Source organism: Lithobates pipiens, unplaced genomic scaffold, assembly GCF_037356315.1.
Source record: "Lithobates pipiens isolate NorthernLeopardFrog02 unplaced genomic scaffold, aLitPip1_a1.2 Scaffold_30, whole genome shotgun sequence".
Classification (NCBI taxonomy): Eukaryota; Metazoa; Chordata; class Amphibia; order Anura; family Ranidae; genus Lithobates; species Lithobates pipiens.
The window spans coordinates 166,221,126-166,243,291 of record NW_027507791.1 but is presented as its reverse complement, the minus strand read 5'-3'; the positions used below and the strand labels follow the sequence as shown (position 1 = coordinate 166,243,291).

The window sequence follows — 22,166 nt, the reverse complement described above, 5'->3', positions numbered from 1 at the left end:
ATGGTTGGTCTTAGCAATCACAAACTGACTCTGCTAATATTGCGCAAAAAATAACACCATAAAATATTAAGGTAGAGTATCCCAGCATATAAAATGTGAAACCAATAAAAATGTATATATCCACGTGAAATAAATAATGAAGAAAAATGGAAGTGTGTGTGTGTATATATATATATATGTGTATATATATATATATATATATATATATATATATATATATATATATATATATATATATATATATATATATATAGTCCACAATGTATCTCAATGTGAGAAGGTGGTAAATCACACAAATAAAAGATGTGACTCAATCACCAAAAAGTAAAACGAGGCTAAAATGGTCCTCTAAAAAAGTATAAAGTGCAAAGTTTATGCCGTCTTCACAGATGGATCCGGTATAGGTGATGTAAAATTAATACACACACATAACAATTTCCATATTATTCCTAGGTGTTCTGCAGATAGCCTTAATGCTAAAGTATCCCTGAACTGTCTCCTTAACCACTTTGCAGCCAGGCCAATTCTGACATTTCTCTGCTACATGTAAAATACCAATTTTTTTTGCTAGAAAATTACATAGAACCCCCAAACATTATATATGTTTTTTTAGCAAAGACCCTAGAGAATACAATGGCGCTCGTGGCAACTTTTTATCTCGCACGGTATTTGCGCAGCAATTTTTCGAACATGTTTTTTTTTCCGAAGAAAAACTGTTTCATGCTTAAAAAAAAAAAAAAAAACAGTAAAGTTAGCCCAATTTTTTGGCATAATGTGAAAGAGGAGGATACACCGAGTAAATAAATACCCAACATGTCACGCTTCAAAATTGCACGCGCTTGTGGAATGGGGCCAAACTTTGGTATTTAAAAATCCCCATAGGCGACGCTTTAGAATTATTGCTCTCGCTCTAACGTTCGCGGCGATACCTCACATGTGTGGTTTGAACACCGTTTTCATATGTGGGCGGGACTTACGTATGCGTTCGCTTCTTTGTCGAGCTCACGGGGACAGGGGCGCTTTACATTTTTTTTTTTTTTTTTTTTTTTATTGTTAATTTTATTTTTTTTATTTTAGTTTTACACTTAAAAAAAAAAAAAAGATGACTTTTATTCCTATTACAAGGAATGTAAACATCCCTTGTAATAGGAATATGGCATGATGGGACATATTTACAGTGAGATATGGGGTCAATAAGACTCCATATCTCACCTCTAGGCTGGGAAGAATAATAATAAAAAAAAACGATCCTGGCTTCCTAGCCAGATCGGCGCCGTTAATTTGAATACCGAGGCCAGGCGTGACGTCATAACATCGCGCCTGGCCTCCGAACGATCATAGAGACTCCGGGGACAATCTAGTCCGCCGGAAATCTCTATGGTTACTTGCTGGGGCCAGCGGATCCTGTGACCGACTCACCGATGGAAACAGTGAGTCGGTAGAAGCACCAGAGGGAGGGGGGGCATCCCCTCCCGTAAGAACGATCAAGCGGCGGAACAGCCGCTATGATCGTTCTTATGGTGCAGGGAATCGCCGGCTGAAAATGGCAATATCTGAATGATGTCTGTGGCCTCAGGCATCATTTAGATATAACCACTGAAAGCCCATGACGTCAATAGACGTAGTGTGGGAACCAAGTGGTTAAATATAGAGATAAATCGCATCCAAAAGCAAAAATGGTCTCCACTATCGTCTATGGGCACTTCTTTCAAATGTACACACAGCAGATGAACTCATAGATATTCCTCCAGTGGACAGAGTACTCTATTCAGTTTGCCCCAATTTTCATCTAGTACACAATAACTGACACAATTTTCCAACATAAACATAGAAAAAGCTGTGGATAAAATTAAACTAAAATACAGTGCCAAAAAGAAACTGTGAATTGCACCAATTGATCATCATAATGAACATTAAATCATAAATATATATGTGTGTATATATATATATATATATATATATATATATATATATATATATATATATATATATATATATATATATATATATATACACACACGCACACTTAATGTGATTGTAGCCGTGTAAGTGCAATTGTGACAGGGAAAATTCGGTACTGTCCGTGATACTTTTTTTATTTGCGCTAACATACAATTTTTCAAGACAAGCTTTTGGGGTATGTTACCTTCTTAAAGGTCCAAGCAGTGTACTGCTTGGATCTTAAGAAGGGGACATACCCCAAAAGCTTGTCCTGAAAAAGTGTTTTATATATATATATATATATATATATATATATATATATATATAGTTATGATTTAATGTTCAATATGATGTATGATGATCAATTGGTGCAACTCACTGTTTATTTTTGTCACCGTATTATTTTAGTTTAATTTTTTGCGCAGCTTTTTACTATGTTTATGGTCATGGTGTTTGTAATATCTTACAAATTTGAGCTGCAGCTATATATTTTTAGAATTAATTTCACCAATTCACTATTTTTTTTTTTTTTTTTTAAGTATTTAACCCTTTCTTCTTACAATTTTCCAACAATTCCTCCATCTGACCACCATGCATCAGGGCAGGAAACGGACACTCTTTGCGGTTACTTTATTGCTATTGTATTATTTTATATATATATATATATATATATATCAAATATTACTTCTATTTTTATTCATCATCATTTCATGTGGATATATATTATTTATTGGTTTCACTTTTTATATGCTGGGATACTTTACTTTAATATTTTATAGTGTTATTTTTTGTGCCAGATCATTTTATATAGATTTTACATGTGTTGGTGTTTTGTGATACGCTTTTAGGTTTTGCTGCATTAATCACACTTTATATCACTTGTCACTAGTTACATTTAGTACTTACTCATAGTAGCATGAGGGATACTTTCACTTTTAATAAGACTTAGAGAGGTTGGGGTCAGCTACAAAAATTGACATATTTTTGGATTCATATGCTTCCAGTATAGCAGTTGACAAACAGATCAGGGAATATTTAATAGTACGAACGTACACTAAAACATTCTATTACTGAAAGCACAACTTTGATTAGGTGCAGTATTAGGTCCTGGCAAAGGCTATTGCCCTATTAATAACTCATTCAAATTGGAGTTACTTAAAGTGTTGAGGGGACAATAGACAATTTGTATATCTTAGTATTTTTTGCTATTCTAGATTGTAGCCATTTTATTCTGTAAAACTGAAACTGACTGACCTAAAATATATTGCTTATGGTTTTGGTTAGTTTGTCTTTACTGTATAATGCCAAAAAGCTGTATTTGTTTGCTCCATCATTTTATTGAATTCATTAACAAAGTTCTGCATAGCAGAATGGCTAATCTTTCAGAAAAAAATAAACCTCATCCAAATTAACATCACTGTTGCAATAGTGTTTATAATCGCTAAATGTTTGTAGTTTGCATCTTACTATTGCTTGCTATTATAGATGGTCTGTAGCTATTTTATTTTGTAATTTAAAGTGACTGAACTGAAATATATTACTTATGCTTTTGGTTAGTTTGTCTTCACTGTGTAATGCCAAAAACCTGTATCAGTTTGCTACATCATTTTGTTGACAAAGTTCTGCTTAGTAGAATGGCTATTCTTTCAGAAAAAAATAAACATCATCCAAAGTAACAGCACTGTTGCAAAAGTGTTTATAATCACTAAATGTTTCTAGTTGGCATTTTTCCTTTAACCACCTCAATACCGGACATTCTTACCCCCTTCCTGCCCAGGCCAATTTCAGCTTTCAGTGCTCTCACACTTTGATGCAGTCATAAATCTGGAAAAATGTTTGCGCTTAGTGTATGTGTGAATTGATTAAAATTAAATGATCGAATTGACAGCAGCACTCACAACAGCACAAACACAGCAACATCCAGAAATAAATTAAAAAACGTGTTGTGCTGTCTTCAAAAATCAATAAAAAATGTTAATCAAAATTAATTATAATAAAATACATCATACAAATATATACAATATATAAAAAATGTATATGAAACACCAAAGTCCATAAAGTAATAATGTGAATTCAGTGCAACACCCAGTGCTTAGATAGATGAGGCAAAAATATCTTCTTACCAGATCCAAAGACCTATCAAGGTCTATATTCACATCTGTGAGCTTTATTATTCTTCACATTAGGTTTAGATCATCTTGGCTTATTCAGCCTCTGCATGGGAAACCGTTGGTTAAAACGGGCCAAAGGTAATAATCACAGAAGGCAATCCAACCATTAATCATATAAGAAAAGGAAAACTCATTGTGCAGCATCTCGATTGACTCGTTTTCCCACAAGGAGGCTGAATAAGCTAGAATCTAAGCTAATAGCTCAGAAAGGGGTTTTTGGGACTTTGAGTGAGGCACAAGACACATGGTAGGAGGAATTGTTTAATTGGCATATAAACAAAGCATACCTCATAAACATGTGATATATGGTTGAACATGAGTATTTGGCATACAAGGCGATGGCATACAAAAAAAAGGAATTCATATATGTACATATTGCACACCTCTAAAATTGCATAGTATCCCATGGAAGTAACTAGTATAAAAAGCCAAATGCTTAGGCTCCATGCACACTGAAGCTCAAAAAAGCTTTTTCTGGACGCCAGATTGCTGGCAGAAAACACTGGTTGAAAAACTTGTTTTTAACAGCGTTTTGTACTAGCGTTTATAAACGTTTATTTGCGTTTTCAATAAAAATACACAGAGGACACTCAAAATCCCACAGTGCATTCCAAACTCCCACAATGCATTGAAAAAATTGAATGCCGAATACTAATTAACGCATGTTTATGAGTGTTTAGAAGCGTTTATCGGCGTTTGTAATTTTTTGGCGGTGAAAAACGTCACTTTAAACGCGAATTTCTGGCATTCAGAAAAAAGCACATAAACTCCACTGCTCATTAAAGCTAAAAAACTTCCACATGTGCATGGACACATAGACTAACATAGAGTAGAGTTTATGGGGGTTTAAAAAAAATAAAACGCCCAAACTACAATAAACTGCAGTTTATGAGCTCCAGTGTGCATGGAGCCTTATTGCGTAAGAGATACAAATGAATCACAGTTGAGGTCAAGCTATGTGTTGCGAACATGATGGCATTAATAGGCTTGACTGGTTTTGCGGCCAGTTGCTACTCATCAGGAACAAACGCATAGCGTATGTATAAATTGTTCTAAATAAGCAGTGTTGCAAGTTAGGATCTGTGAGGCAAGTCTATCCTGGGAGCTGAGGGAATGAACCCAAGGAAAAAGTGAGCGCACAGACATACTCCAGGAGCACTCTCCAAACGTATTAGGCAAGGGTGAAAAAATTCAAATGTGTCTGGTGTCATTGCACAGAGACGTGCTCTGAGAGATGTGCATGTGTGAGGAGAAAAGCCAGAGTTGGATCTGTTAAGAAGATATGTTTGCCCCATCTATCTATCTATCCAGTGCGGGTGTTGCACTGAATTCAAGGACCCTGCACATTATCACTTTATGGACTTTGGTGTTTCATATTCATTTTTAATATATTATATATTTTGTATAATATATTTTTATGATGTAATTTATCATAATTGCTTTTGATTCACATTTTTTTTTTTTTTTAACAAACCAGAATGTTCCTTTATTGCAAACAATGAAGACACGTTACATCAAATAAGTCCAACATGGACCAAATCCAAGCAAAGAAAAACAAAATATAGTACATGTACCGGAAGCAGACATAAAATGAAAATACATATCCAAAAAAAGGGAAAACGGGAAAGTTACAGGGAATAAGCCAAAGAGAAGGGGAAAAAAAAAAAAAAGGGGTAATTAGGACGTGGGACCCCCACTCTCCCACCCAACAGCCCCACCCTCAGCCCGTCCATGCCATCCATACCTTGGAGAATTTTTGGGGACAGTGTCTGTTCATGTAAGTGAGTTTATATAACGGGAGCACCGCATTGATGGACTTTTCCCACATACCAACCGTAGGGGGAGAAGAGGTGTGCCACCTCAGTATAATTTCCCTTTTGGCATAGAACAGGAGGTAAGTCAACAGCAGTTTGGTATATCTGGGCCTCTGATCATCGACCTGAATCCCCAGCAAAGCCAACTCCGGCGACAGGGGGAGTTCCAGCTGGAGGCGACCATTAATAGTGTCAACTACCTGGGCCCAGTATTCAGCAACTTTGGGACAACTCCAGAACATATGGAAATACGTGCCCACAGCCTGTTTGCATCTGGGGCAGTCCCGCGATCGCTGGGGATACAGTTTATGAAGCCTTTGGGGAGTGTAGTAGACCCTGTGCAGGAATTTAACCTGAATCAGCTTTTCCCTGGAGGATATCAGGATAGCGGCGCTATCCGCCAGACAGTCCTCCCAGTCAGACCTATCCAGGCCAGGTAAGTCTGCCTTCCACAGGTCCCACAATTTATGCATCTTGGCAGAGTCCATCCGTAACAGGCCAAGGTACAGATCCGACAGGGGCCTATCCACCCTCTCCTGCACTAGTATCCCCTCAATAGGGTCCATCTGCAGTCTAATCGGGGAGGGGAACTGTGCCCCGATGGCATGGCGTAACTGGAGGTAGCGGAACAGCATCCATCCCGGCAAGCGGTACTTCTCCCGGAGGGCTGAGTAGGAGAGCAAGCCACTATCCTCGTATATGTTACCCAACGTGCTAATTCCATATCGAACCCAAATCCGCGGATCCGGCACTCTCTGTACATGGGAAAGACCAGGGTTGCCCCAAAGAGGGCAGTGAGGGGACCAGTCCCGTGGGCCAACAAGCCCTCGTCTGGCCACCATCCATGCCCTGAGGGTAGTTTTTGTAGGTGCCGGGAGCTCGCTGCGTGCCCGCCCCCCCTTATATACCAAGGCGCTCAGCTCAGTGAATGACCCCACGACCTCCGCTTCTAAGCACACAGCAGCATTCCCTCTAGGGAGCGCGAGCCACCACCGAACCGAGACCAACACCGCTGCCCAAAAGTACGCCCGATAATCCGGTAACGCCAACCCTCCACAGCGGGCAGGGAGCATCAGGGTAGCACGAGCCAGCCGGGGGGGTCCCCCCCTCCAAATAAAGGAGCCCACGCATTTGTCCACCTCCGCAAAAAAGGACTTGGGCACCCAGGTAGGACTTTGGCGAAAAACATACAAGAATTTGGGGAGGAAAATCATCTTCAGCAGATTGATGCGGCCCATAAGGTTCAGAGGGAGGGTGGCCCAAGCCGCACACCTAGTCCGAAGCTGGGACAGGACCGGCTGCAGATTAAGCTCCCCAAAGCTTGACAGCTCCCTTCCAACCCGGATGCCCAAGTATTTAAATTGATCGACCCAGCGGAGAGGCACATCTACAGTGCGGTCCTGAGCTTGCGGGTCAATTGGAAATAAAATGGATTTGGACCAATTGATGCGGATACCGGAAAATCTACCAAAGGTGTTAAAGATCTCAAGAGCCGCTGACAGGGAGTCATCCGCATCCTGGAGATACAGAAGGGCATCATCCGCGTATAACGAAATTTTCTCCTCCAGCGATCCCAGCCGCAGCCCCCGCACCCTCTCCGAGGCCCTAACCAGCACCGCCAGAGGCTCAATCGCCAATGCAAACAGGGCCGGGGAAAGGGGGCAGCCCTGCCTCGTACCCCGCTGTAGTGGGAAGGATGTCGAGAGGCTATTATTGGTCCGAACCCGGGCCCGAGGTTCCCGATACAGTATCCGCAGCCAACGGAGAAACCTAGGCCCAAACCCGAAGCGACCCAAGAGTTCCCATAAAAAGACCCATTCCACCGAGTCAAACGCCTTTTCGGCGTCCAGGGAGGCGATGACCCGTTTCCCGCAGTTACTATGCGCTATGGATAAGTTAATAAAAAGGCGCCGGAGGTTGATGTCGGTGCCCTTCCCGGGCACAAACCCAGTTTGGTCTGAGTGGACCACCTCCTCTAATACCGCAGACAACCTGTTCGCCAGGATTTTCGCCAGCACCTTGACATCTACATTCAAGAGCGATATCGGACGGTAAGAGGAGCAGTCTTCAGGATCCTTACCCGGTTTGGGCACCAACACCACCACCGCCTCATACATAGATGCCGGTAGTGCCTCCAGACGGAAGCACTGAGCATACAGAGACACCAGCCGGGGGGCCAGTAGATCTAAATACTGTGAGTAAAATTCCCTAGGCAGGCCATCTGCCCCAGGGGTCTTCCCTGCCTGCAATTGCGACAGGGCAGCCTGGACCTCCTCCAAGGTAATATCCTTCTCCAGTGCCGAACATGCCTGAACACTAAGGGACGGAAGGGGAACACCCTCCAGGTATCCAGACAGCTCCTGAGAGCTATAGTCCACCCTGGTCGAGTATAGGTGTCGATAGTACTGGGCAAATCGTAGATTCACCTCCTCTGAGGACCGCAGTAATGTCCCGTCCAAGGCCCGTACCCCAGGAATGTGGTTGACCGCAAACTGTCCCTTAGCCAGCCATGCCATCAGACGTCCAGTCTTGTCCCCGTACTCAAAAATTTTTTGGGCTGTAACTAGCCGTGACTTCTGCATCCCCTCCACCCGATTCAGGGACAACCGGTGCAATGCAAATTGCCATTCCCCATAGGCCAGCTGATCAGGATTAGCCACATACCCTTCCTCCTTTTCCTTAGCAACCCGCTCTAGTTCATCCAGGGAGTGGGAGGCCTGCCTGCGAGCGGCCGAAATCCTAGCAATATATTCCCCCCTAGTCCAAGCTTTAAAGGCATCCCACGTTACCAGGGGGGACAAGCCAGCCTCATTCTCCAGCCAGAAGTGGCACATCCCCTCCTGTACTGCCTCCCGCACCCCCTCATCCTCCACCCAGTACCTGGACAGCCTCCATATCCGCTCCCCCGGCTGCCCATACGACAACCTAAGGAGCAGCGGAGCATGGTCCGAAATTCCCCTGGACAGGATGTCCACCTCCAATACCCGCCGAAGCATGGAGCCGGAGGCGTACACCATATCAATGCGGGACAGGGTACGGTAAGTATTAGAGTGGCACGTGAACCGCCTGGAGTCCGGGTTAAACCGGCGCCAGACGTCTGTCAGGGCGAAGCTGTCAGCCCAGGCAGCCAAACCAGGCGTCCACCTAGACGTCGCACCCATCCTATCCACATCAGGGGTTGAAGTCAAATTAAAGTCCCCCATTATCAAAACATCTTCCACCCCATAGGAGACCACTCGCTGCATCAACTCATGAAGCAGGGCCACATCCGCCGGGGGGGGGAGATATAACCCCACTAAAATGCAAGGGCTGTCAGCTAGCAAGGCATGAAGGATCACATATCTTCCGGCAGGGTCAGTCTTGATATCCAAGAGCTGGAAAGGCAGCTGCTTGTGTATCAGTATACTGACCCCCCTAGAGTAAGTAGAGTGCGTGGAGTGGTAGTGCGAGCCAACCCAGGCCCTTTTTAAACCCAGAATCCGAGAACCCAACAGATGAGTCTCCTGTAATACACAGACTTGTGGGGAGTATTTTTTAAGGTAGTTAAAAACCAGCGTCCTCTTTTGGGCAGAGTTCAGCCCTCGTACATTCCAGGAGATCATAGAAACCTTGGCCATTGTACCAGTAAAATAGAATGAGGCACACCGGACCGGACAGGTGCAGCGGCAGACAGTGCCAGCGCCCCCTCCAACCAAGCAGCACTGAGCCACCCCCACCGCCTCCCCCCCGTCCCACAGTCACCCATATTGGATATTTGAGCATGCCTTAAAGGAACAGAACAACAAAACATAAGAAAATAAATCAGAACATAACAAACCAACACCCACAGAGTGGGCAAACCCCAGTCAGCAACGGCCAACTTCCCCCCCCCCCCCCTCCCCCACCCCGCAGAGCCCACCCAAGGTAAGTCTGCATGTTTCCCTAAAAACCCGGCCCGAAGGCAACTAATAGCAGGAGGCGTGTGTGTTCTCAAGAGGCAGCAACGTGCAACGCCTCATCAGCTGCAACAGTTAGAGTCACTCAATCTGTGCTGCCCTCATGTCTGTGTAAAACAGCATCAATTCCAAGAGATGCTGCCTGAAATTTCAAACCGTGTCAAGAAGATCACCCGACAGAGGCCAGGGGTGCAAACTTAAAGTACCTTGTGCTTCGCAGAAATGTACTGGAGAACCATCACTGTCCTGGAAAGCAGCGGGCATAAACGGACCGAAAGTGCAGGGGAGGCAGATGAAACAACCCTCAGCTTATGGAACTGTAGCCTGAAAGGTTCCTTTGAAGGTCAGGGGATTCATCATCTCCACCGGCTTGATATAAAGCTGGGTCTCCTTGGGCTGCAGTGCTCGCTTGGGACAACCAAGCTTCCCCAGGTGCTGGACAAGATGTAGCTCCCCAAGTGATAATCTAGGGGGGAAAAACAGCATCTGCAACGGAGCCAGCGCGAGCCCCACAATTCCCCCCTCCCACATGCCAGGCGTCCAAAGCAAGTCCCACTAGAGTCCCCCCCACAAGTAACCACCCCACTGCACGGGTCAATCCAACCAGTACTCACAGTCCAGCAGCCTAATAGACAAGGTAACTTGGTGCAGGTGTTCGGTACATCTTCATCCCCGTGGGGGGATAGTTTCAATCCACGCGGCCGCCTCCTTAGGGGACAGGAAAAACCTGGTAGTTTCCCCATCAATCACCCGGAGCTTGGCAGGGAAGAGTACGCTGTACTTGATGCCCTTCGCCCGAAGAGCTGCCTTCACAGCATCAAAGGAGCGGCGGAGCTTCTGCGTCTCCAGGGAGAAATCCGGGAACAGCATCAGCCGGTTATTCTGGTAGGTCAGCTCCCCCGCCGCCCTAGCCGCCCGAAGCAGCTCATCTCGGTCCCGGAAATTTAGCAGGCGTAGGATGAACGTACGGGGAGGGGACCCCTGCGGACCGGGCTGCGGCGGCAGCCTGTGGGCCCTCTCCACCGTAAAGTAAGGAGACAACCGAGCCGCAGGGAGCAGGGAACGGAGCATCTCCTCCGCAAATACAGCCGGATTCGGGCCCTCCGCGCCTTCCGCCAGACCCACAATGCGCACATTATTCCGGCGGCATCTGTTCTCAGAATCCTCGGCTCGGTGCTCCAGCAGTTTAACTCTAGCGTGCAGGGAACGGATGGCGATGGTATTTTGCCCCGCCGCATCTTCCACCAGTCCCACTCTGTGCTCAGCCTCCGACACTCGGGAGCGGACTTTATCCAGGTCCTGCCGGAGAAGGCCCACGTCCATCTGTACCTCCTCAATCTTATTAGTCAGGGCCGCCTGGCAGGACGTAACGGCCGTCTGACACGCAGCTATCGCAGCCATGACTTCAGGGATGCCCGGGGCTGATGCAGCAGCGTCCCCTCGCGCGTCTGTCTGAGACGCCATGTTACAGCGAGGCGGCCGGTCGTTAGGCCCAGAGGGAACCGGTCCGGTCTCCAGAGGAATATCAGGGGGAAATTTCAGTCTCTTACCCCCTTTTCCGCGCCCTGGGAGTCTGGAAGGCATTCACCGACCCCAACCACCAAAAAGTACAGCAATCCAAACGGTTTAGCAGGTTACAGGATAAAAAGGGCAGCAGAGCTCTCTGGCACACGTCTTCTCACTCCGCCATCTTGGACACGCCCCGATTCACATTTTTAATTATAAGACAGCACATGTTTTTTTTTTTTTTTTTAATTACTCAGTCATGCAACACTGTACCCAAACTAAATTTCTCATTCGTTCATTGACAGACACAGCCTTCTTTATTCAAAACCATAGGGTTATATTGTCTCCGCAGGAGTAGGACTGGGCAGAAAAAAAACAAAACACCTGGCTACACCCATGGGCTGTCCTTGATATATAACCCCCTCCCTGCTCTAGTTATTACATTTTTTTTTTTCTGACTAGTCAGGAGCAAGGACCCAGTTCCCTGCTGAGATCTCTAGTCCTGGGATTTTTTGTTTTTCTATTTTCCTTGATTTTTTTTCTGGTGAGATCTACAATCAACTGCCAGGCTGGACATTTGATCCAGTGGTCACCCCAGTCTGCCAGCGAGTGCGTGCAGACCACAGCTACGCACTAGGTCGGCCACAACATAGCCCCTCTGGACAGGGGCTGGTCCTGCGAGTTAAATGTCTCGTGAGGTCGCATATGACCGGTTCTCAGCCTGTCGCAGCATTCCTCATGGCCAACAGCCCCCCACTTTGGTGGTAAGGAGAATCTGTCTGGTAGGGTTACCCACACATTTTGCTGGAGAGGAAAGGGGTGCCCTCCTCTCCTTCTCTGGAGTGGTGTGGGTTCTCCCTGGGGTGGTTGGTCTCCTCCACCCCCTCCTCCTCCTTCCCAGATGAGGCCAGGCTTCCGGCCTAGGGGCTTTTTAGACACACTGTCACCATTTTCCCCCATGGAGTTGTTACTGGTGGTTGGGCTTGAGAGGCGGGTGGTCAGATGTCCTGCTCCCATAACTTAGGCCTACCAGCTGGGATTGGTCTGGTCCCCCCGCAGGTCACACACTCACGGCCCACATCCAAAAATTTAGGATGCGGCTTTGAGACCTACAGACTAAGTGTCAGTTCAGGGCTCAGATCTTCAGAACGCAGCTCTTGCGGCCTACTGGGCCAAAGCTTCTGCAGCCTGCTAGACCTAATGGCGCTGTGGGGGTCTGTGCCCCCCCTGTGAGGGGCCCCCAGTCTGGGCCCTTGTGAGGGGCCTTGGTCTGTGCCCCCTGTGAGGGGCCTCGTTCAACATCCCCTATGTGGACCTCAAGTGGGGGGGTCCTGGTGGCCCCCCCATGAGTTTTTTGGGGTAGAGTTTAGGCATATAGCCTAGTATATGGCACCCTACCTCCTCGGTCTCAATCTGCCACGGACGTGGCCCACCTTGTGGGGTGGTGACCACACCTATCTTGTCAGGGAGGGAGGATGACTGCAGAAGTGCACAAAGGGGCACTGGTTGTTACACTTATCTGTGCAGGAACCTTTCAAGATGGGGGCTGCAGCAGTGGAGGGCCAGTACCCCTTTGGATAAGCCATCTTGCATGGCAAAAGCTGGAAAGTTCTCCCTTTTATTTTGACAAATTTGTTCATGCAGATTGGGAATGTCCAAAATGCCTTTTTGTGTTTCCAAAAACTCTTGCAGTAAGGTACGCCTTTGGGGAGTCCCTCCTTCAGAAGTAGACTGTTCCACCAGTAGTGGACCCCCCTGTCTCTAGGCTGCTTAAGGCAACCATGGTTCTAATGGAGCAATCTCTGGCTTCTAAGGGTCCAGCTGACATGCCTGGAGGGGGAGCAGACTCCCCCTCCAGCTGACATACCTGGAGGGGGAGCAGACTCCCCCTGCCTTTGATGCATTGGTGGACCTGTTGGTCTAGGAGCTGCAGTTTTTCAGCTATGCCTCTTGGCCGCGGTTCCCTGGTTGCTAAGTCTCCTTTTCCTCAGTGGTGCTTAGACAGAGGTTTTCGGCGTCTACCCGGAATGACTTCCTGTCGCTTCTTGATTTTGTCCGGTTACAAGATAGACGTCCATTGGAAGCAAAACATTTTTTGGAGGAACACAGCAGGAAAACTGTCGCCAGACTGCTGTTCTCCGCGGGGGGCTGTGCAAGTCTCATTGTTGCAGTGTGAGATTGTCCCGGTTCCCATGCTGGGAACAGTTTCAGGGAATTTATTCAAACCTGTTCACAGTCTAAAAGATGGAGGGCATGGTACATCTAATTTTGGACCTCAAGGCCCTGTCCTGCCTTGTGTGGGTATAGAAGTTCAGGATGGGGTCCGTCTGTGCAGCGGTGCCACTCCTAAAACATGGGGACTTTCTGACTTCTACGACATCACAAATGCCTACTTATGTTTTGTGCACGACTCCAGCATTTTCTCCATTTTGCTGTGGGTGCAGAGCATTTTCAGTGCGTGGTGTTGCCCTTTGATATGGCCACCACTTCTCGGGTGTTCACAAGGTGTTGGCCCCGGATCTGGCATGGTTACATCAGTTGGGGTTTGCGGTCCTGGGCTACCTGGCTTCTTGATTACCCTGAGGAGCAACGTAGTTCCTATTCAGACCTTGATGGATTTCAGATGGCGTCTATACTATCAGAAGTCTGCTTTGCCCCTGCCAGAATGTTGGATTATCTGAGCCTGATCAGGCTTCAGCTCTGGCCAGCGTGTTCTTCTCCTGGACAAACTCCAGAAGTTGCATGCTGCGTTTTTCATTTACTGTCCGGCAGATGAACTCTGCATGTGGGTGTTGGGTCTGATGGTATCTAACTTTTTGAGGCGATTCCATTAACACAGTTCCATATAAGCTCCCTTCGGGGAGATCCTGTCATAATGGGACAAATGCCCAAGGTCTCTGGACAACCGGATTCAGCTGAGTCAGGAAAATAGAGGTTCCCTAGTCTGATGGCTTCACTCTCCGGTTCTTCGGCAGGAAAAATCCTTTCTCTCCTTGTATTGAATAGGGTAACCACCAATGCCAGTCTGTCCGGGTGAGATGTCCTGGGACTGAGCTCTGCTCAGGGTCGTTGGTGGAATCCAGACTACTGAGTTATATCCTGGAGCTTCAAGCGATCAGACTAAGTCTGGATCATGGACGGTTCGACTTGGGGGCTCCTGGTACGGATTCAGTCGGACAAGGCAACGATGGTGGCTTATGTCCCTCAGGGTGGGCCAAACAGGCTGTTGGCGTCTGCAAGGCGGCCACTGGTCGTCAGTGTACATTTTCACAAGTTCTACAAAGTGGATAGTTTGGCATCTGTGGATGCCCCTTTTGGACCCCTTTTTTGCAGGCTGCTGTTTAGAGGGTCTATTCCCTCCCTAAAGAAGGCTGTGTCTGTATTTGAACAACAGAAAATAGGATTTTTCACTTACCATAAAATCTCTGAGTTCATTGACAGGCACATCACCCACCGCTCTTATGGAGTTTTTTGATACTTCTATTACTGCTTGCTACTAAACTGAATATCTATAGCAGAGAGGGGTTATATACTGACTGAGGAAAGCCCATGAGCATAGCCAGGTATTTTGTTTTTGTTCTGCCTAGTCCTACTCTTGTGGAGACTATATAACCTTGTGGCTCTGAATAAAGAAGGCTGTCGGTCAATGAACTCGGAGAAACGGATTTCTCGGTAAGTTAAAAATCCTATTTTTTTATTTTTTTTTGAAGATGGAGCTTTCTTTTGGTGGTAATTAATCACCACTGTTTTTTTTTATTTTATTTTTTTTTTTTATAAAATTTTGCAAATAAGTAATGTTTGTTCATAAAATTTATACTGCTACATTTCTTTGGTAAAAACCCAAAATTGGTATACATTATATTTAGTTTGTTGCCAGCGGTTTAGACATTAATGGAAGTTTTGTGTTGAGGTATTTTGAGGGGACAGCAAATTTACACCGTTATACAAGCTGTACACTCACTACTTTAAATTGTAGCATAGTGTCATTTATGCTGCGTTGTCGCACAAAAAGATATAATAAAATATTTACAAAAATGTGAGGGGTGTACTCTTGTGAGATACTGTATGTAGCTAACAGCTGTAAACTCTCGTTACCTCATTTCCAGTCCGGCGCCATATTGAAGTAGACCAATAGTGGTTATGAACTGCTGCCATTTTGTTGTAGACCAAACATGGCCGAACTCTATTGGATTACAAGCAGCAGAGAATACAAATACATTCCACCCAAAACATGTCCAAATAATTCAGCAATAAAGTATTGTCACTGCCCAATCTACACGGTAGTGACATTAGAGCATAATTATATAGCCACCTAGCACTATATATATAAAAATGATAAGCAGCTGTCATTTTGTTGTAGAACAGCGGCTATATTCAATATACTAACAAACATTTAACATTCTACTTCAAAGCATGTATAGATTAGTCAGTTTTAGAGTCAAATGTGTTGTTTATTATATTTAACAAAATAGAAGAACATAGATAATTACTAAATGTTAATTACAGAAAATTGTACAATGCGATTCACGTATCCAATGCATGTCGTAACATAAGCCTAGGCAAAGTACCATTATGTAGGTAGCTTGTAATATCAAGAGGCTAAAACCCTTACATCTTGAAGTAGAGCGTGTTGGAGTTGGGGAATAAAACATTCAGATTTGGGGTGAGGAGATATAAAATAGAAAAAAGAAAAAGGGAGAGAAAAAAAAGTGGGTAAAGTTCAGACCGAGCAAGAGATGAGAAATTGAGCAAACCTTGGTGAAGTAAGCTTGTGTGAAGGAATCAAAGTGTTTCCAAGTTGGCCAGGAGGTGCCAGCACGTTTTCAGAGTCCAAGGTGGAAAAGCCAATCCAAATGAGCCACAGGACCTTACATTTTTCATAAGTGTCATTGTCTAGGGCAGTGATGGCGAACTATGGCACCCCAGATGTTCTGGAACTACATTTCCCATGATGCTTATGCACTCTGCAGTGTAGTCAAGCATCATGGGAAATGTAGTTCCAAAACATCTGGGGTGCCAAGGTTAGCCATCACTAGTCTAGGGCTAGCATCTCTTCCATACGCATGTCATTCACCATGGAGATCCACAAAGACAAAGGGGGTGGTGGTTTTCCAAAATAGGGGGATTAGCTGTCTGGCGACTGACAAGAATTGGCCGTTAACTGCTACACTGAGAGGGATTCTTGCCTGGTTTGGGGGGGGGGGGGGACAGATGTTAGCGGTTAAAGAGTCTTTAGATGGTAGGTGGGAGTCATCTATAGAATTGAATGCTGCTGATTTGTAGAACCTAGGGGAAAACCTGCCTGGGCACTTTGCAGATTTTAGGCCTTTAATGGTGCCTAGCAGTGGCGGCTGGTGAAGTTTTTGGATGGGGGGGCGCCAGACCCCGCCCATCATGACCCCGCCCACCATTTTGGCCCCTCCCACTCCTCATAAAACACGCCCCTTATGTAATCGGAAAAAAATAATTTATGTGGGTTCCCCCTCCGAGAGCATACCAGGCCCTTAGGTCTGGTATGGATTCCAAGGGGAACCCCCTACGCCGAAAAAACGGCGTGGGGGTCCCCCTAGACCCTTATCAGAGCACGCTACCCGGCCGGCCAGGAAAGGGGGTGGGGACGAGTGGGCGGCCCCCCCCTCCTGAGCCGTACCAGGCCGCGTGCCCTCAACATGGGGGGGTGCCTTGGGGGAGGGGGGGCGTGCGGCCCCCCCACCCCAAAGCACCTTGTCCCCATGTTGATGAGGACAAGGGCCTCTTCCCGACAACCCTGGCCGTTGGTTGTCGGGGTCTGCGGGCGGGGGGCTTATCGGAATCCGGGAGCCCCCTTTAATAAGGGGGCCCCGGATACCGGCCCCCCACCCTATGTGAATGAGTATGGGGTACCAACGGCCAGGGTTGTCGGGAAGAGGCCCTTGTCCTTATCGACATGGGGACAAGGTGCTTTGGGGTGGGGGGGCCGCACGCCCCCCCTCCCCCAAGGCACCCCCCCATGTTGAGGGCACGCGGCCTGGTACGGCTCAGGAGGGGGGGGGGGGCCCGCTCGTCCCCACCCCCCTTCCTGGCCGGCCGGGTAGCGTGCTCGGAAAAGGGTCTGGTGTGGATCTGGGGGGGACCCCCACGCCGTTTTTTCGGCATAGGGGGTTCCCCTTGGAATCCATACCAGACCTAAAGGGCCTGGTATGCTCTCGGAGGGGGAACCCACGCCAATTTTTTTTCAGAAATTTGGCGAGGAGTTTCCCTTTCAGAGCTCATTCTCTGATTGGCCACGGCAAAAGTCACCTGGCCTGGGGAAACCTTTCTGGCTGAAGTGTGAAAGCTTTTTTTCCATTCATTCAGCTAAATGCATGAACATTTAACAAAGTAGAAACTAAGGTCTTTATGCGGTGACTTGACTCACCTCCTGCCTGTCTTGCAGCTCCGCTCGGGCTGAGGAACGGAGCTGCCGACGTCACTTCCGGGTTTCGTAAAGCAGCCGAAAGCCGGAAGTGACGTGCCTGTCTAAGAATGACAATGCTCCCGCCCGTAGAATCACAGTGATTTTACGGGCGGAAGCCAGTCAGCGTTCTGCAGTGCGCCGCAAGGCGGGTTTTTAACCCGCAAATGAAGCGCCATGGATGCAATCTTGTGGGACTTATGTGGGCGTTCGCTTCTGAGCGTGAGCTACCAGGGACAGGGGCGTTTTTTCATTTTTTTTTTAATTTTACTTTTTTTTTAGATCACTTTTATTCCTATTACAAGGAATGTAAACATCCCTTGTAATAGGAATATATGTGACAGGTCTTCTTAATGGAGAGATGTGGGGTCAGTAAGACCCCACATCTCTCCTCCAGGCTGGAAAGCATGAGATTGGGGAAAAAATTCACCAATCTCATGCTGACAGCCGCTATTGCGGCTTTGTTCACTTCCGGGTACCTGGGCGTGACATCATAACGTCGCGCTCAGGCTTCTGACAGTCATGCTCATCTGGCAGCTGGCAATTCTTTCTCTGGGCCCCCAATGGCACGAGAGAGCCCGGAGAAGCACTGGATCGTGGCGGGAGGGGGGATGTCCCCTCCCGTTGCCTATAAGAATGATCAAGAGGCGGAACTGCCGTTTTGATCTTATCGTGCGTGGAATCGCTGGGCGTAAAGATTGATATCTGAATGATGCCTGTAGCTATAGGCATAATTCCAATATCCTCCCACAAACTAGAGGACATAATTTTACTATGGCTGGGTATTGAAGTGGTTAATTCCGATCATTACCGGCGCATGATCAAAAAAAAAATCTATTTTTGAGTATGTCCTGTGCACAGAGGAGTGGAATGTATAATTTCGGCATTTTGCATTCACCACACTTCTATCAACAGATTCTGTTGTACGTTCCCGGTCCTCTGTGCACTTAACCTACTATCGATCCCTGGTATCATACAAAAATTTTAATTTCTGCCCAAAATATTATGTCCTTTTCTTAAAATCCATGACTTTTTTTAATGATTTTAATTGTATATTTTATCGGATTACTATTTGGGCAATAGATATTTGCCAGAGAGTACTCTTCCTCATTGATTTTACCCTTCAAGAACAGATATTGCCCTTCGGGTTCTGTAAATCTCTCCTCTAGGGTAAACATTACTCCTCTGGAAAATCCTATAGCTATTACTTTAGCTCTTTTTATTGGGCAATCCTCATAGTACCAGACTGGGTAGTCTCTTGATATTATTTTTAAATTAGAGTCAGGTGATGTGTCTCAAAATGTACATGGCTTAAATGCTCCTATAAAAAATAAATAATGTAAGTCATAAATTTAAGGGTGGTCATCTCTGCACACCATGCTCTGGGACATCTCTACCCTTCTTCCTCCATTGCAGCTCTTCCTTCCACCTCCACGAGCATCCCCATCCTCATCTTGATTTTTTCCAGAGCAGTTCCCTAAGAAAAACCCTCTACTTTTTCCCCTCTACCTTCGACCCCCTCCCTCCCACCTTTCTCTTCTTTTGGGGTGATTGGCCTCCCTGTAGCACATAGATCCGTGGCCGCCCTCCTCCTGGCCCTTCAGGATCCCCCCACCAGAGGTTAGACTCTGCCTGGACCCTATCAGGCCCGCTACACCCCAAAATAGGGATGACCCTTCACCCACCCCCCGAACATTTTACTCATTTTCTTATCCTACCCCCCCCCCTCCTTTCAGCCCCCAGTTCTTGGCACCCGATCAAGGAAGATCTGAGAAACCATCTCTGTTCCTCCATAATCGGGGTGCTATTTCCTGCTTCCCACCAACCTGGTATTTTGACCAGTGGTATGTCCAGTCTATTACAAAAGATGACCGTACCTTCTGGGTATCTCAGGGTTGCTGACCGACCCTCTCTTCTCCCTGTTATACCGTATTCCTGGGGTTTTCCAGCATGTCTAAAACCCTTACTGGAGCATTTGAAACATGATAATAGTGTTGTTGTTCTGGCCAAGGTCTCGGCTGATAAGTCTGGAAATATCTGCAGGGTGGACTCTTCATATTCGATTAGCTGTTTATTTTTTGGTCTCTGCCAGGTCTGTTCCTTATCCTGGAAATAATGAAATCTTGCTATTGTATCTTTGTATTTCTGCTGCCAGTGTAGCTGGCTTTCTTACCTGATGGACCCTTTCAAACTTTATTTTTTTCAGTCTTTTAGTCCCAGCATATGTCTGAATATTTTATCCATTTTTTGCTTGCAGATCTTCTCCCTGCATATCTGGGACTCCCCTTATTCTAAGATTTTTTCCTTTGATTTCGGTTTTCCTGGTCCTCCAGCTGATACATTGCATCTCTGATCTTTCTGTAGTCCTGCCATCTGCTCTTTCAAATCCTTCATTGTTGCTGCTGCTGCTTGTAAATCCAACTGCTCTTCTGTACCTTCTACCCTTCTTAAAATATGGTTTAAGTCCTCATGTAGAGTGGCCATTTCTCCCTTAATAGACTATTCTAATTTTGTGAACATCTCCGCCATTTCTCCTTTGGTTGGCAGCTGTGTTTGTTGTTTTTTTTGTCTAGGTTCAATTAAAAGGTCTTCCTCACTCTCATCACAGATGCTTTCTGATATGTCTGTTATTTCTGGGTCCTTGGGTTTTTTCTGTCAGGGCTGGCTTAGCCCTTCCTCCTCTGGGCTGGTCACTCAGCTGTCGGCCAATTACCAGCTCTCTTCTCTCTTCAGTTACCAGCTATTTCCGATGATGCTAGTCTGACCTGCCTATTTAAAGCCTTCCAGCTTATTTCTCCAGTGCCTTCACGTTTGGTCACATCACAAGGAACCATCTCCTGCGGTTTGTTTCAAGACTGGCTTGCTGACATCCCTCCTGGCTTCTTATCCTGCTTGCAGTTGCTCTCCTTGGATCCCTGACTTCTGGACTGGCTGATTTCCCAATCTGGTTTATGAACTTTGGACTAGCTGACTACCCGATCTGGCTACAGGACTTGACTTTGCTTTTTTCTATTTACCTTTTTATTTTTATTATTAATAAACAAGTGTGATTTGATTGTACTTCTGTCTCAGTCTGTTTCATGGTTCCTGACATTTTTGCTGTTCAATTTATTGATTCTTTGTGCTCCCTCTAGGGTTTTTTTACTCTTGGCTCCTGTCTCCTTGGGTTCTCTATCTCCCCCCCCCCCCCCCCCCACATCCTGTGTCTGTCTTTTTTTTTTAATGGAGCCAGGGCTCGCACTCATTTGGGTGGGTTTGCACTTGCTCCTTTTAGTTAAATATGGGTCGGGTACTATAGTTTTGGGGAATAACTGATTTCTCCCATTTCCTTTCAGTAGCACTGGCCAGGCAAGTGCCCAGTGGCGTCGGGGGTGAGTGACTGCTTAACTTACTGTGTCTGCATTCCAGCTTTCACAATAGTTAATACAGGATGTTCTCAGTGACAGTTCATTAATTCGCAATAGACAGCTCAATGTATTAATCTTGCAATTCTAAGATGTTATATTCTGACACTTTCTTGTTAGAGGGGAGGGTCTCGCCATCCCTTCTCTCCCATCACCAAGCCTCTCAGATTAGCCTTTACCTCAGCTATCCATCCATGTTCCTCATTGATTGTATTAGTTTTCTGTTTCACAGTTTTACAAAACATCTCCGCATACACAGTCCGGTCAATTGTATAACCAGGGTTACAATTTTAACAGTTTTGACAATTGTACCAGCAGGGATATCACTCATATCCCCAAGGTTCTTGTCCATCCTGCAATAATGCATTGAAAGTGCAAGTCACTCACCCCTCTGTTTATTCACTCCTGCAGGTTTTCGGGTCTTTTCTCTCAGTGGTTGTTTTGTAGCCGTCTCAGTTACTGTCCATGTAGCGTTTTGTCCGACCCTGGGCTCGGGAGGACCAGACTAGTAGACTAGAGGGGCTGCCATCCTATCTGCAGCGTGTCTCCTATCAGCCAGGACCAGCGATGTTTGTGTGCATTCCTGCTGCTGTTTTGTCAGAAACCATGAATCAGACTGAGACAGAAGTACAATTAAATTACACTTGTTTATTAATAAAAATAAATAAAAAGGTAAATAGAAAAAGCATAGTCAGGCATAGCCAGAGTCCAGTAACCAGATCGGGTAGTCAGCCAGGCCAGAAGTCAGGGATCCAAGTAGAGCAACAGCAAGCAGGATAAGGAGCCAGAAGGGATGTCAGCAAGCCAGTCTTTAAACGAACCGCAGGAGATGGTTTCTAGTGATGTGACCACAGCAAAGGTAGAGGTGAAGTGAGCTGGAAGGCAGGTCAGTCTAGCATCATTGGGAACAGCTGGTAACTGTGGAGAGAGAAGAGAGCTGGCAATTAGCCAACAGCTGAGCG

General features: G+C 46.1%; 2 protein-coding genes across 3 annotated transcripts in view; one reads left to right on the top strand and one right to left on the bottom strand.

The window, feature by feature from the left end:
- The window catches only part of NDUFAF1 (NADH:ubiquinone oxidoreductase complex assembly factor 1), a 437,923-nt gene that overhangs the window by 96,509 nt on the left and 319,248 nt on the right, over nt 1-22,166 (bottom strand). The window contains exon 5 of one of the 2 annotated variants that reach the window (XM_077465055.1): nt 21,833-22,122. The exons of the other annotated variant lie outside the window; for it this stretch is intronic. Within the exon in view, the coding sequence (XP_077321181.1) occupies nt 21,949-22,122 (174 nt within the window). The 3' untranslated portion in view covers nt 21,833-21,948. Of the gene's footprint in view, nt 1-21,832; nt 22,123-22,166 lie in introns of those variants that run through there. 2 annotated transcript variants of the gene reach the window in all.
- The window catches only part of NUSAP1 (nucleolar and spindle associated protein 1), a 440,771-nt gene that overhangs the window by 408,683 nt on the left and 9,922 nt on the right, over nt 1-22,166 (top strand). The gene's annotated exons all lie outside the window — the stretch shown is intronic.